General features: G+C 40.5%; 1 protein-coding gene across 1 annotated transcript in view; it reads left to right on the top strand.

The window, feature by feature from the left end:
- ryr2b (ryanodine receptor 2b (cardiac)) overlaps positions 1–16,134 on the top strand; it is a 92,369-nt gene that overhangs the window by 12,205 nt on the left and 64,030 nt on the right. Inside the window, exons 10-28 of the mRNA XM_034681071.1 lie at positions 3,090–3,246; positions 3,420–3,584; positions 4,917–5,038; positions 5,525–5,693; positions 5,773–5,908; positions 6,202–6,297; positions 6,494–6,612; positions 6,933–7,066; positions 9,475–9,716; positions 11,840–12,032; positions 12,155–12,374; positions 12,534–12,638; positions 12,720–12,823; positions 13,019–13,102; positions 13,239–13,398; positions 13,652–13,799; positions 14,073–14,281; positions 14,905–15,079; positions 15,855–16,063. Coding sequence (XP_034536962.1) covers positions 3,090–3,246; positions 3,420–3,584; positions 4,917–5,038; positions 5,525–5,693; positions 5,773–5,908; positions 6,202–6,297; positions 6,494–6,612; positions 6,933–7,066; positions 9,475–9,716; positions 11,840–12,032; positions 12,155–12,374; positions 12,534–12,638; positions 12,720–12,823; positions 13,019–13,102; positions 13,239–13,398; positions 13,652–13,799; positions 14,073–14,281; positions 14,905–15,079; positions 15,855–16,063 — 2,947 coding nt within the window. The remainder of the gene's footprint in view (positions 1–3,089; positions 3,247–3,419; positions 3,585–4,916; positions 5,039–5,524; positions 5,694–5,772; positions 5,909–6,201; positions 6,298–6,493; positions 6,613–6,932; positions 7,067–9,474; positions 9,717–11,839; positions 12,033–12,154; positions 12,375–12,533; positions 12,639–12,719; positions 12,824–13,018; positions 13,103–13,238; positions 13,399–13,651; positions 13,800–14,072; positions 14,282–14,904; positions 15,080–15,854; positions 16,064–16,134) is intronic.

The following is a 16,134-nucleotide window of genomic DNA, read 5'->3' as shown; positions in this document are numbered from 1 at the left end:
TCAAAAAGGAAAGGTTTAAGCCTACTCTCAAAAGTGGAGAGGGTGTCTGCCTCCCGGACCCTGAGTGCTTCTCAAAGCTCTAAACGTCCAGCCTCGCGTCTCTTCCTCGCGTCACTTCCTCGCGTCTTAGTCCGGCCCACCAGAGATGCGAGGAATTGAAACCAGAGGAGATAGGAGAGAGGAGATTTGTATTTAGAGAAATGAGATGTCCTCTCCTCCGGAGCGTCACGTGAAGCGAACTCGGTTTGTGATGACGGCTTTAACAGCTGTTTGTGTCTGCAGACATGTTCACTGTAATAACTCTGATAAATATAAACAGTAACAGAGCTCTGTATCTGTGTTTACATGTTTAACACACACTTGCACATGAAGAGAATCAGCTCTCTTGTTTATTCTGTCCTAAAGCATCGCGGATCGATTCACCGGTAAAATGCCTCATTATTAAATTATTTATTACTTTAAGGGAAAATATAAACCAACTCTTTTCAAACCCTGTGTTCATTAATGAAACTCATATGAAACTTTATTAACCTGACAGGAAAAAGTGTTTTTACTAACAGACAAACTTTACTGTCAGACTTTTATTCTCTTCATGAAGGAAACAAGAACAAATGGGGAAACTAACAGGAGAAATAACTGATCATATATTCTATCTATGATATTAGACTCCTTTCATCTGTTTCATTTGTCAGTGAATCTGACAAAACCAATCAGATATAACATAATCCATCCTCTGTTATGTTGATTTATGATTTTGAAATCAGTATATTGTTTCTAAAACTCACATCAAACACTTTTTAATTTCAGCTCATCACATACAGACTGTTTAGAAACCCACATGTGTTTATGATCTGTTTCAGGGCACCCTTAGTGACCGTTTTAAGGTCAGTTTTTTCTCTGTTATTAAACTCAGCTGATGTTAAGTTTCAGTTAAGTCCGAGCCGCTGCAGCGTCCAATCGGTGGGTGATATTCGATAAGGGGGCGTGTCTGTCAGGGAAAAGACTTCCGCAAAGTCTGCTCTCGTGTTTCCTCGATTATCCCTCCTCGGATCAGTCTCCTCACTCCTTTTAGAGCTTTGGGACGCAAGTTAAAATGGCGCGTCAGTAAGTACTTCCGGTTCGGCCGAGGAACGAGGAGACTGCAGTTTAGAGCTTTGAGATGCACCCCCTGACTGGTAGATGATTCCAAAGGAGAGGGGCCTGATAACTGAAGGTTCTACCTCCCATACTACTTTTTATGGGAACCCTACCTGAGTTTAACTGTAGGGTTCACTTACAGTACAACTGTAATATGTTCACTTTGTCTGAAGTATATCGAAACAATTCAAAACATAAGTGATACTGACTAATGTGATCATTACCACACAGATCTTAAAACCTTTTTGAAAAAAAAATGCGTGATGTGGTGCCGTTGGTCTAGCAGTTTCAGCGTGCCCCGCCTTTATACAAAGGCCGTAGTCCTTGTCACAGTGGTCGTGGGTTCAACTCCTGGCCTCAGCCATTTGCTGCATGTCTACCCCCGCTCTTCACTCCCGGCACTTGCTGTCTCTTTTACGTTGTCCTATCAAATAAAGTCAAATCAAGTCAACTTTATTTATATAGCACATTTAAAAACAACCAGTGTTGGCCAAAGTGCTTTACAAGGTAAAAATCAAAAATACATGAAGACAACAATAAACAACACAACATATCAGGATATTAATCTCCTCCTAACAAGGAGAAAGCTTCTTTGTTGAAGAGATGGGTCTTCAACAAAGATTTAAAACATTCAACAGTGGGGGCCGATCGTAACTGGAGTGGCTAGCCATTCAAGAGCTTGGGGGCCGCTGCTGCAAAGGCCTGGTCGCTCTGGGCGACCTTTAGGCACATCCAGGAGCAGCTGGTTTGTTGACCTCAGTGCTCGAGCTGGATTATGCACATGAAGAAGATCAGCCAAGTAGGATGGTGCCAATCCATTTAGAGCCTTGTACATTAAAAGTGCAATTTGAAAATCAATCCTGTGGCGGACTCGGAGCCAGTGGAGAGGAGGCGAGCAGCAGCATTTTGAGCAAGCTGCGGGCGCTGAATAGATGACACGACACGTCTAAGCCCACATACAAGGAATTACAATAGTCAAGCCTAGAAGTAATAGAGACATGTACCACTCTCTCTAAATCTTACAGAGGTAGATAGGCTTTAACCTTAGCTGTATGTCTCAGCTGTACAGCTCACCAGATCAAGGCAAAAATGCCTGAAAATATATCTATTAAAAAAAAGTAAGATACATGCATTTAGTGGAGGGATGTTTCCCTTTTTGTTATGTGTCTGATCTCTGACAAGCATGCGTGAACACTGCTTATGATGATAGACATACAAGGGTAGAGAGTAAGCAGGATTTATACACTACATAATAGATACTGGATGGTAGGGTTACTCATATAAAATGTATGCAAATGCTTAAATTGGTTGCCAAATAAACTTGGGTGCCTATGAAAACACCTGGGTGAACTTTTCATGGACAGCCTGTGTGTTGCAACCACCAAGGAAAACATGAAGGGCAAAGTTAGTTATCCCTTCTACTCTACTTTAAGACCTTTATTCAGGACATTTGTCAGACTTTTTAACTAATATTGTTAACCAGCCAAAAATTCCTTCTGCAGTTTAAACGGCGTATTATTATCATCCTCATTTTAAAGCGAATTTCTCATAATAAAATCAAACAGTTTTAAACTTGTGGGGGGAAAGCGTCATATTTCAGAGTTGCTTTTTGTGTGTAATTTGCAGCTTTTTTACACAAAAAAAGGAAGCACAAATGCACCATTTGTTGAGACCATAGAGGGAGACTTTATCATGTTGCACACAGTGCTGCCTGCTGGTCACTGCATGCGCTGGGACTCAGATTTCTGTGTCTGCTGTTTTCCCCACAAAGGCTGTACAGAGTTGCTTGAATCAAATTCAATATCACTGGCCCAGAACGGATTTAGACTTGTGTCCCCTGCTTGCTCCCTTGCTATTTCAAAAACTAAACAAAAACAAAAAACACCAAAATGCTAACTGCTCAGCTTCCTTCAAAGGAAAACAAAACAAAACAGTGTTTTGATTTTTCTCAGTTGGAGTGGTAGGCACACATGCTGGGGGCAGCCTTTCCGACTCTGCCATATGACCACTGGGAGGTACCTGGGGCTGACTGAGGAGAAAGGCCTGCATCTGGTCAATCGGGGGAAGGCTGACATCAACACCACCTCCTTCTGCTTTAGATCCTCTAAGGTCAGAGTCGCATCAGAAATAGTTTGAACTCTTTAAACCTTCAGTAATCAATTTATAACCTGAGAGTTTCCACAGGCTGAATAATTTAATGTGTGGTCTTCATTATATTAATCATATCACTTTGTGATCAGAGGAGCACATTTGTTTGTTTAACAAAAGATTTTTGTCTACAGGAGAAGCCTGACACAAGCAAAAGGACTCATATGGAAGGCATGGGAACCCCAGAGATTAAGTATGGAGACTCTGTGTGTTATCTACAGCATTTGCAGTCTGGGCTCTGGCTCACCTACCAAGCTATTGATGCCAAATCCACACGCATGGGAGTGGCCCAGAGAAAGGTAAAGAGCTTGAGGCTCATATCATTTATTAACTAATAATAATAATCACAACAACAACAACAACGACAACGACAGCGGCGCAGTGGGTAGCGCTGTTGCCTCACAGCTAGAAGGTTCCTGGTTCGAATCCCCGGCTGGGCGGGTGCCCTTCTGTGTGGAGTTTGCACGTTCTCCCCGTGCATGCGTGGGTTCTCTCCAGGTTCTCCGGCTTCCTCCCACAATCCAAAAACTTGCTCAGGTTGATTGATCACTCTAAATTGCCCCGTAGGTGTGAGTGTGTGCATGAATGGTTGTCTGTCTCTCTGTGTTAGCCCTGTGATAGGTTGGCGACCTGTCCAGGGTGTACCCTGCCTTCCGCCCGAAGCCAGCTGGGATAGGCTCCAGCCCCCCGTGACCCCCAACGGGATAAGCAGTCAAGATAATGGATGGATAATAACAATAATACATTTTATTTATATAGCGCTTTTCAAAAAACTCAAAGACACTTCACAAATAACACACATTAAAAGACAGAATAAAAGAAACAAAATAGAAACACAGTGACTATAAAAACATTAACAGTTAAAAGCAGTTCTGAAGAGGTGTGTTTTGAGCTGGGATTTGAATGTTTGTGGGTCAGGGGTGTTTCATATGTGTTTGGGGAGGGTGTTCCAGAGGGTGGGGGCAGCAATGGAGCAAACCCTGTCACCCCAGGTTCGGTGCTTGGTTCTACAGGGTGGGGAGAGGAGGTTTTCATTGGAGGAGCGGAGACCACTGGAGGGGTTGTGAGGGTGGAGCAGGTCAGTGAGATAGGAGGGGGCCAGGTGATGGAGGGCTTTGTAGGTCAGGTGGAGGAATTTGAAGTGAACGTATTGGGGGACAGGAAGCCAGTGGAGGTTTTGGAGGACAGGGGTGATGTGATCACAGGAACGGGAGTGAGTGAGTAGACGGGCAGCTGAGTTTTGGATGTACTGGAGTTTTATTGAGGACTTTAAATGATGAACGATATAATATGCTGTTACAGTAGTCAATTCTGGAGGTGATGAAAGCATGGATAAGGGTTTCAGCTGCAGGGAAGGAGAGTAGTGGGCGGAGTCGGGGAATGTTTTTCAGGTGAAAGAAGGCATTTTGGTGATTTGGGTGATATGTTTTTCAAAGGTGAAGTTGGTGTCAAAATTTATACCGAGGTTATGAATATGGAGTGATGGAGTCATTGTGGTGTTATTAAATTTGAGGTAGAAGTTTTGGGTGGTTTTGGTGAGGGATTTTGGGCCTAACTATTATGTAAAGATGTTGAATGATGCTTGAACAAAGTAATAAAATCAATGGTTGCAAGTGATGTTTCTCCTCCAGGCCATTCTGCACAGCGAGGGTCACATGGACGATGGACTGACGCTGTCTCGTTCTCAGAAGGAGGAATCTCATACAGCCAGACTCATTCGTAGCGCCATTTTCTTCTTCACTTGCTTTATCAGGTACTGGATGCCAAACCTTGAGATACAGTCGTTCTTGTACATAGTACCAGAATATTTCAAAACACTGTGTTGATGCTACCATACCTCCAATAGTTTTGGTTGTATGAAAAGTTTTCTCCTCCTGCCTCTCCCTCACCATGAGAGAAAACTGGAATAACCTTTGGCTGAGATATGTCAAACTTATATTTTTCTATTAAGAATAAAACAACACTCAGTTGTTTACAACAGTATGCATGTGGTGCTTGATGGGGCCATATACGGATTGCACAGCCTGTCAAATCAGCTTTCGCCTTTGAACAATAGTGAAGGACAAGTATCATAGAGAGTTGATAAGGCCAGTCATATTCTGCTCATCTTAATGAAGGCGAAACATTTTCAAAGTCTGGAGGTTTGAGTCCTTGTCAGAAGCTACTCTATCACCTTTTATGAACTGTATACTGTGCGTTATTCTCAACCCATCTTTTTAAAATGTATTTCTTTTCCCAGGAAACTGGATGGTTCAAGTCAAAAAGAAAACCTGATGCCTTTCAAAGTCACACATAGTCTGCAGGATCTGATCAACTATCTCCAGCCTCCATCAGAGGGACTGGATCATGAGGCTAAACAGAACAACTTGGCAGCACTTAGGAGTCGGCAGAGCATGTTTCAAGAGGAGGTGAATCTAAATGCATGAATTAATTAACATGTGATTTGTTTGTCACTTTCCATAAGTGTATTTCCTCTTCTCTTCTCAGGGTGTGATAGATTTGGTCCTGGATTGTATTGACCGTTTGCATCAGTATAGCAGTGCTTCTCATTTCGCTGAGGCTTCACAGATTGACGCAGGAGAAGAGTGGGAGACAATCCTCCACTGTTTCTATGAGCTGTTAGGTGAGGATGAAGTGTTTATGGTCAGTGTCACTTTTCCATTTTCAATAATGACACAACAGTATTGATTATCAACTGAAACAAAAGACCAAACAGATACAGGTTTTCTCTTTGACTTATCTGCTCAGCTGCTTTTTGACTTAACTCTTATCTAAGAAATAATTCGTACTAGCCAAAAATATTATTTGATTTCTTCCAATTTGCATCAGATACATTAGCTGTGTTTGCCTCAGCACCTACGCTTTTTGAATCCTGACCACTCTTCTGTTATTTTTCTGTCTCTCTCCCTTCTTCAGCTGCACTGATCAAGGGAAACCGAGTGAACTGTGCACATTTTTCGGCTTCTCTAGACTGGCTTATTAGTAAGCTAGACCGACTGGAGGCCTCCTCTGGTTAGTAGGTTTTGTGGTATCTCTTTACTTTTGTTATATTCTATTTTTGGTACAGCTGTTTGAGTTTTTTTCCACTGGTATTATATATTTAATTTTTCTGTTACACACTTTAATTTGTTGTACATTATTTCTGACATTACAGTATCAGATCTCACCTCATCTTAGTGAATCAGTAGTTGTATGTTTTCTCTTACAGGAGTCTTGGAGGTTCTGCAGTGTGTCCTAGTAGAAAGTCCTGAAGCACTCAATGTCCTTAAAGAAGGACACATTCATTCAATCATTTCTTTCTTGGACAAGCATGGATGTAACCACAAGGTACTGTTTAAAGGTTCTTTGTGGAATAAAACCTGAACATGCATAATCAAGCAGAATGGATGCAAAACGAAAGCTGTTGTGTTATTCCTGTGTTTATTTGCTGAAATGCTTTAGCATCTATGTGCAAATTTCATGAGAAACACTGGCTGTTGTTCATGCATTTGAAATCCGCTGAGGAAATTAACTGTCATTGCTTCACAAATCTGAAAACATCTGAAACAGGTTCTGTGGCTCTGTTAGTTTTTATCCGATCCGCTCTAATCCTTTGACGTGTTTATGAAGCTGTTTCTGGATGAAGCACTGACAGGTTGATGTTTCAGGTGCTGGAGGTGCTGAGCTCTGTGTGTGTGTGCCATGGTGTGGCAGTGCGGTCCAATCAAAACCTCATCTGTGACAACCTGCTGCCAGACCGGGACTTGCTGCTCCAAACACGTCTGGTTAATCAGGTCACCAGGTACAGCTTCAGAATGATTCCACTCAACAGGACCTCTGTGTTATGTCGGTAGTGGATCATTTTTAATCTTCTTTTCAAAGCGGGTGTTCTCTGCAATTAGATGTCTTTCTTTTTTTTTTAAATGCTTTATTTATAGTTTTTCATTTTACAGACAAGAACATTTGCCCTATACCCACACAACCATCCATATTACCCACCCACCCTAAACCTAAAGACTAGAGTGACAAGAATGAAAACAAAAAATATATAAACAACATAGAAATAAAACAACAGTAATAATAAGTGTAAATACAGTAACAATAATAGTTAATTCAAAAGAAATCTGTAAATTAACAAGCAAATACTTACATAATAAACATTGTAAACAAAAAATAATAATGAATAAATAAAACAACAAATTCTCCTTTACATTCATAGACATTGCAATGAAACATGAATAATTACATTACCAAAAACCAAAAGAGAGTTTCATGATGGACTCAGATTTTTTACATATTCGATGAAAGGTGACCAAATGGCATCATATTTTTCAGGGCAATTGGCTCGATTAAATCTCAGTTTTTCTAGTTGCAGCATGGAGAGCATTTCTCCAATCCAGCTGTTGAATGAGGGAGGTTTATCAGATTTCCACTGTAGAAGAATGAGTCTTCGCGCTATTAATGAGGCAAAAGCTAGATGTCTTTCTAATTGCGTCATGACTTTACGCACAAATCAAACATAAATATCAAAATTAGAAGTATTAAAATAGATCACATGCAAAAGTCTATGATGTGTGACATGCATTTTTACTGATGAGGACTTCTTCTGACTCTTCATGATCCATCTCTGTAACTGGGTGTTAGTAGTTGACTGTAGAGAGATTGCCGCTCCAGGCCCTGGTGTCCCATTTATTAGTTTACCGTCTGTAACACCATCCACATTCTTGATACAAGATGCCCTTCAGATTCTTTCGCAATACAGCACAAATCATCCCCTCGTGTGTCCTCCATTTGCTGCACCAGTTCTTTTTGTCATAACAGATCAGACGGTAATGTGATTTCTGACATCGTGTACGTCTTGCACTGCCAGCCTCGATCAGTGTTGTTGTCATTTCTAGATTGATTCTTAGGAAAAACAGAAAAAATTTCAGAACATTTAGATAGGTTGGTAATGTCTGGTCACGCAGATCCTGACTGAACTCCTTTGGGAGAAAAGTCTGCTTTAAATAAATGATTTATAAAAACAACTACATTCTCTGCCACAGCTTTAGAGTCAGTCTCTACCAAAGAAACTTCTAAAAAGTTGTCTTCTGACCGAAAAGGTATTGCTCAACAGTCTCAGTCTTTTGACACATTTTTGGGCAGTTTCATCATATTTCATGTTCTCCTTCAGTCTCTCAATATTCTTGCCCACTGTGTCAGTCTGATCTTGTAGGCAGCCTCCATTTCTCTTTTCCTTTGAGCTGTTTTTTTCCCTCTCTCTACCTGCCTATTTTTTTTTTCCACAGCAGCTGCCTCCTTTCATCACGCTTTTCACTTCCAGTGTGCCCGTTCTGGTCTCCAGGTCTTATGGCTTATTTTGTTTCATATTCAGAGCACCTGCCCAGTCCATTTTCCTGCTCTCCCTTTCTTCTCCAGTAATTTCTCATTCTATTACTTTAACTTCATGTTCAATAAATGCTACATTAGAATATCTGCTTTCATTCTTATTCCATTCAGGTCATCAATTTTCTGTCTCCCTTCCATGTAATCCTACGTGCACACAGCGTTTTGTCGTTTCTTACAGATACTTATTCCCTCTTCATTCCTATTATCCATTGCCCTTATCCTTTATATGAAATCTCTTTCCCCATCTGAACCAAGTTTTCTTGCTGTGCTGTTTTCTCATTCCCTCATTTCCGTCCTTCTTTCTTTGTGTCTTTATTGAAATGAGCTTTGTTTATTTTCAGGACACTGTTCTGGTCGGGCTCAATCTCAGCATAATATTAGTGATTGTGTTCTCATACCTTTTCCTCCCATTGTTTTCATAACAGTGATTCCAGCATTGCTATTCAGGGATAAGATAACAGTCTGCTACAAGAGCCAGGCTTTGTATTTCTTTATTAATTCAGTAATAACACAGAATTTCTCATAAGAGTATCAAATTAGTCGAGTGCGTGGCAACTTGTGATTTTGCCCTCTCCACCTTACTTTTCAAGCAAAGCGCCTACATTTTTCAGTCATCCGCATATTCCTCCAGAATTTTCATACACTGCACCTCTTCACTTCAGCCAGGAATGTGAATAAGTGCTTTTGCTCTTCTCCTGATTTATTTTCTGTGTATTCATACATTAAAATTTATTTCAGAGACCTCTTACATGTCTTTTTAAACACTGTTCTGTCTAATGGAATGTTTGTTGATGTAACTCTCTGCTCACTTCTCCACCCCAGCATGAGACCAAACATCTTCTTGGCTATGAGGGAAGATTCAGCCCAACCCAGGAGGTGGTACTATGAGCTGGTTGTGGATCATGTAGACTCTTTCCTCACATCTGAGCCCACACACCTGCGTGTTGGCTGGGCGTGCACTGAGGGATACCAGCCCAGGCCCACAGGAGGGGAAGGCTGGGGAGGCAACGGGGTGGGAGATGACTTGTCTTCCTATGGCTTTGATGGACTTCATCTCTGGTCAGGTGAGGATGAGATCAAACAATAGATACAAGCATTGGAAAGCCTCAAGTAAGACTGAAGAAATTGCTCAACTAATTATATATATTAAATATATATTTTGGGGGGCTTTTATACCTTTATTTTGAAAGGATAAGGCATGGATAGAGCAGGAACCTGGTAGAGAGAGTAGGGAGTGAAAGGGGCCGCAGGTTGGAATCAAACCTGGGCCGACAACTTGAGGAATATATGCCTCCATACATTAACTAATTGGTGAAACTATAAATCAAGCAGTCTTTATTTCTTTACTGCCAAAACACAACAAATGTTATCTCAATACGCTTTTACAAACATAGCAGGTCTAGACTGTACTCTATGTTTTATCATTAACAAAGACCCAACACCAAGACAGGATAAGACTCTCTTATCTTAGCTTAATCCACCATGAGCAGAGCACTTTGCAGCATTTAGCAAGTTACAGCTGCAAGGACAAACTTCCTTTTAACAGGCAGAAACCTCGAGCAGAACCAGACTCATGTTAGACAGCCATCTACCTCGCCTGAGTTGAGGTTGGAAAGAGGGACAGAGGAGATTAAGAGAGAGACAGAGAGATGATAGTGATGAGAGTGAGTGTGTCTGGCACGTCCATAGCAGCTGGAGTCTGGCACGTCCAGGGAGGTAGGATCCCAGTGTGTCAGTCTACCCGGTAGTCTAAGCCTATAGCAGTTTAACTAAGAGCTGGTCCAAACCTGAGCCAGCCCTAATTGTAAGCTTTATCAAAAAGGAAGGTTTTAAGCCTAACCTTAAAAGTAGAGAGAGTGTCTGCCTCCCGGACACTGACTGGTTGATGATTCCAAAGGAGAAGTGCCTGCACTGGAAAAAATGCTCCTCCAAAAACAAGATAAAAAAAAATATTTCAAGGAACTATTTACCTTGTATTATAGCAGCACTTCTCTAGGTTTAAGACCATCTTGTGCTTGAAATAAGATTACAAAGTTTAATTTCAGCACTTTGAGATATAATGTCTTCTCATAGTTAGCTGGATATACTAATATTCAGTCATGGTTTTTTTTAGGATAAGCCAGCTATGCTCAAAAGTAGGTGTTTCATTGTGTGCATGAAACAGTGCCTGAAAACTGTAACCCACACTTAAAAGAAACAAATTTTCTTTCTTTCACGGAGCTGTTTTCTGATAGATTCCCCAATAAAATGCATTTACTTAAATCAAGTAAAGTGTTTGTCTTAAATCAAGATTATCCGTCTTCTACAAATAAGATCTCAGCTTGAAAAATGTATGAAATGTAAAATAAACCTTGTTTCTTCTAAGTTACAACTCAAAACAAGATAACTTCAAGATTGTTTGACTTAACAAGATATTTAAGATGCATTGTCTTAAAACAAGTCCCTCTATCTTGCTCAAATGTTACTTGTTAAGTTAATTTATCTTAAATCTAGTGGGATAATACATTTTGACTAAAAATGAGACAATTTCACTTGGTAAGATTTTGAGTTTTTGCAGTGTGACAACTGAAGGCTTTAGTATAATTTATCACAAGGAAAACAAACCGTGCATCTATCCTCATGAAACAATCATGCTTAGAATAAAGGATGTCGTTTTCATTTTTTAGCTCCTGTCTCAGGAAAGGATTTTTTGCGACTCACTAAATTATGAATAATCAGCATAAAGTTAGAATTTGGATTCATTGACTTTGAATTCTTTAACAAGCTTGTGTTTAAAAAATACCAGAGTATGCTGCTCTGCATATTTTGGGGTAAAACCAGGTCAGAGTTGTTCAAATGTACAAATTTAAATTAAATATTCATTGAGTGCTTTTCATTAAGTGGGATCATAGGCAGGCAGGGGGAAAGACACTAATGCCCAAAAATGTGTGCTGGGATAATATTAGCCTCAACTTTCACAGAATGTTCTAACTGAATGATGATACAGATATTAGGGAAGTATTTCAAATGTGCATTTTATTGTGTTATAATTATTGGGTGTTCATTTGATATCGCTTAGTTACTTATTCATTGTTCTAAATGCGTGACTGTATTAAAAAAAGACTCATCAGTTAGTTTAGACAGAACTAAAACAGTTAAATAAATGAGGACATGGATGACTTTACAGTCTAGGTCTCTCGTTTCTCAGGCTGCGTGGGCCGCAGAGTGAACTCCCCGTTCCCTCACCTGCTCAAAGACGATGATGTGGTCAGCTGCTGTCTTGACATCAGCGCTCCTTGCATCTCCTTCCGAGTCAATGGTCTACCTGTGCAGGGCATGTTTGAAAAAATCAGTGCTGATGGACTTCTTCATCCTGTAGTCAGCTTTTCTGCAGGAGTCACGTCAGTTCTGAAAATACTTCTTTTTTTTTTAGCAAGATCATCATCCTTGTGCATTTTTATCACTTTAATCTTTTGGCAATGCATTAATTAAATGCCTTCCTGTCCTCTTTTCTGGCTATCAGGGTTCGTTTTCTATTCGGGGGAAGGCACGGAGAGTTCCGCTTCCTGCCCCCACCAGGCTTCGCTCCGTGCTCCGAGGCTCTGCTCCCCAGAGTCAAGCTTAGAGTCGAGCCATGTCAAACATTCATCTTGGAACAGGGAGAAGGGAAACATGAGCTCATTGGCTCTTTAGTGCCTGCTACTCCAGTGACCTTTACTCCCACTACAGTCGACATCAGCAAGGTAAGAATCAGCGCAGGTAATTGCTCACCGACTAAGGATGTTTGATCTGTCATAGACTTTAAATGTATCCATAATGAACATGAAACACATCATTTCTGCTGGAATAAACCACATTGATGCATTGTATTTACCTTTACATTAATACAATTATCCATAAAGGTGGTTTTGCCTCCACAACTTGAGGACATCCGAGAGAAATTGGCGGAGAATATCCACGAACTCTGGGCAATGGACAAGATTGATCTTGGATGGACACATGGATCTGTAAGACAAATCAGAAAAGCAAATCAGTACTTAAACTGAGATTAAATAAAATAAAAGTTCATTCAGGTTTTTATCAATCAGGTGAGAGATGAAGCTAAGAGGCATGATCCCTGTCTGGTGGAGTTCTCCAGACTGCCAGAGCCAGAGAGGAACCAGAACCTTCAGGTGGCTCAAGACACCTTAAAGTGAGCTTCACTTTGCATTGTACAATAACAACGTATGCTTTCTACCTGATTGCTTTGACTCCTTTATTGAACACCATACACAGATGTACATAAAGAGACGTTTAAATTCAAATTTTACTCTTTGAACTGTTTCGTCATCTTTGTTCTCTGAGGCTGTTTTCATGTTCACTGAATGTTTGTTCTTTTCCATTGGAGGACCCTGCTTGCCTTTGGTTTCCACATGTGTTTGACTGATCTCAATGCTGAGGAGAGAGTCAAATACATGAGAGTTGCTGCCAAGTATGTACATGGTTGATATCATTTTGAATTCTTTGGAAACCATGGATGGGGTTTATGTTTGTCTGAAAATACCACTCATGTTGTGGCTGCTGTTTTGAGTTTTAACGCCCCCCTTTGTTTTTATTCCCCCTTTCAGGTATGAGCAGCCCAGTGGCTATAAACCTGCTCCACTAGACCTGAGCCAGGTTTTTCTGAGCCCTCCCCATGAGGAATTGGTGAAATTGCTGGCAGAGAATGATCACAATGTATGGGCCAAAGAGCGTATCAAGCAAGGATGGACCTATGGAGCCCAGCAGGTGCATATTTTGTGCTGTATTCATGCATTTGGAAAATATTCTAGAGTGTACTTGCATTTGTGTTCTGTCAAAACAGTGTGTCCTCTCCCAGATATCAGAATGAATTAAAAGAAAAAGCCTTTCTCTTGTGTTTTCTCATTCACAACGTAGAAAAGCAGATAGCAACAACACAGTCAGGCAACCAGAACATTGATTTTACTTTTCAATTTAGATAGTTGTCCATTACTTCCTTTTCAATGTGCATTTTTTTAAGGATGTGAAAGCAAAGCGGAGTCCTTATCTTGTGCCATACAGCCTCCTCGATGAAAGGAGTAGAAGAGTGGGCATGGAGAGTCTCAGAGAGGCTGTCTGTACGCTGCTGGCCTACGGTTACAGTCTGGAGACCCTCAACCAGGAGCAGAGTACGTCTTAAAGCCATGTCATTAATCTCATCAGCTATAGCTCTGTTCATTCAAGTTTCATTAACAGAAACAAACATAGGATATTGAATGTAGGTTTATGTAACATAAGACTGTTTGTAATTAGCCATACTAATGCAGAGTACAAGTGGCAACATTTACATAACACTCTGATTTATAAACTTTGTTTTGCAAAGATACACCTTGTGGGACTTGAATGCAAATCCTTTTTTATGAAAGCAGATAACCAGTTTTCTCTGTTTCTTGCGTTTTCAGCCATGCTATCAAATCCAAGTCTTTTCTCTGCGGAGAAAGGCAGAGTGTTCAGACCAGATAATTCATATGCGGTAAACCAGGGGAAGTGGTACTTCGAATTTGAAATAGTGACAGCGGGGAAAATGAGAGTGGGCTGGGCCCGACCGAGCTGTTCCCCAGATAAAGAGCTCGGCTTGGACGAGCAGGCATATGTCTTTGATGGATTTGAGGTGAGACTTTAAAATTTCCATGTTGTTATTGTGCCATTAGTAAAAAAAAGCAGTTGTTAATAAGCCAAAATATCAGTATGACTTTGGTGTGTCCCGCATGAGGATTCTTTAACCAGAAAACTTTGCTGGGGAAAAAACAAAGCTTTTTGTGGACACTGTTCTTACGCCTGAAGGGACAAAAGTTAGCGTATGACTGGATCTAATGAAGAGTCCAGATTTGTAAAAAACTGTTGTGTTCTGTCTCTAATCATTGTGATGCCAGAGGACGTTTTGGGGAGTACACAGAGACAGAACTGTGTCTCTTTTTATATTAGGCAGAAATAGATCTCGAATAGAAATGTACATTCATATTTATCTGTGGAAAAAACAGCTATTCACAATCACAGCAAAGTTACAGTTAAGATAGTTGGTCCTTATTTAGATTAAATCTGATTTCCTCCATTATATAAATTTGCGACACAAAAAAGCATCACTAAAGGCACCAGCATGTTATAAATACTACTGATGATTTGAGTTTATTAGCATACCCTTTTTTTTTGCTGTTTTCAGTTCACCTGTTTTCTGTTCCTCTGTGAGAATTTTACACTCTCATTCCTGAGTCCTCGTCTTCCTGTGTGTTTCAGGCTCAGTGGTACCATCACGGTGTTGAGCCTCTGGGACGCCCCTGGCAGAGAGGTGATGTGGTGGGTTGCCTAGTGGACATGGCTGAACGCACTATGATGGTCACGCTCAATGGAGAGGTGCTGTTTAATGACAGAGGATCAGAACTGGCAGCCAAGGACTTTGATGTCAAAGACGGTTTGTGAGAGTTTTGGCATTATACAGTGCGGTGTACAGATACCGACTTAAACTGAAAATAATAGTACATACAGTTATTTTTTATTTAACGGGGCACTCAAAATAATCTCTTCAGAAAGTCTAACCTGCCCCCCAAGCTAATTTTCTGGCATTCGCCACACTTCAAGCCTGGAGACTCATTCTTCGAAACTGGAAATCAGACAATCCCCCATCATTTATCTGCTGGATCAAAGAAATGTTGTCATTAGTTCCTCTTGAAAAACTCAGGTACAACAGAACCAAGTCCCGTCAGAAATTCATCACTATCTGTGCCCCATTTATAGATTTTACTCTCACTGTTCCCTTTTCACAGTTACCATAATGTTGAGTCTCCTGAAGCTTTTTGCTCTTTAATTCTATGTGTGGGAATAAGAATTGAAAGCTCTCCATGTAAAGACACTCCTACTTTTATATATTTATTTATTTTTATACATTTTGTTCTATGTATTTATTGTTATTTACATTTTTTTAATTTTAATTTTCTGCTATTTTTTATTATTATTACTATTATAACATAATATCATTTATTTGTTTTTTTACCTTTATTGTCATTTTCCTGTCTGTTTTATAACCTGTCGGGTGGTTTGGGGGATGTTGGGGATGTACATGTTTGTGTTTGTACGTGTACATATCTGTTTAAAACTAAGAAAAAACTATAAATAAAGTTATAACCTAAATCCAAATCCTGAATATTTATTAGGCTGTTTTTCTTCTTACCGCTCCCTGTGTTTCCCAGGTCTGTTGCCTGTGGTGAGCGTTGGGGTGAACCAGGTGGGAAGGCTGAACCTCGGCCGCCAACTAGACTCCCTGCAATACTTCACAGTGTGTGGCCTGCAGGAGGGTTATGAACCCTTTGCTCTAAATATGTCTCGAGATCCAGCACTTTGGATGAGTTGGAGGCAGCCTCAGTTCACCTCCATAAAACCTGATGACCACAACCTACAGGTTAGTCCACAAGACTGCTGCCTTTATTTTGGAGCTTGCAGTGTGTTAATATTTATCAAGCATGTAGTGTG

This window comes from Notolabrus celidotus, chromosome 4 (genome assembly GCF_009762535.1).
Source record: "Notolabrus celidotus isolate fNotCel1 chromosome 4, fNotCel1.pri, whole genome shotgun sequence".
Taxonomy (NCBI): Eukaryota; Metazoa; Chordata; class Actinopteri; order Labriformes; family Labridae; genus Notolabrus; species Notolabrus celidotus.
The sequence above is the reverse complement of the archived record's forward strand: the minus strand, read 5'-3'. Positions and strand labels throughout refer to the sequence as shown.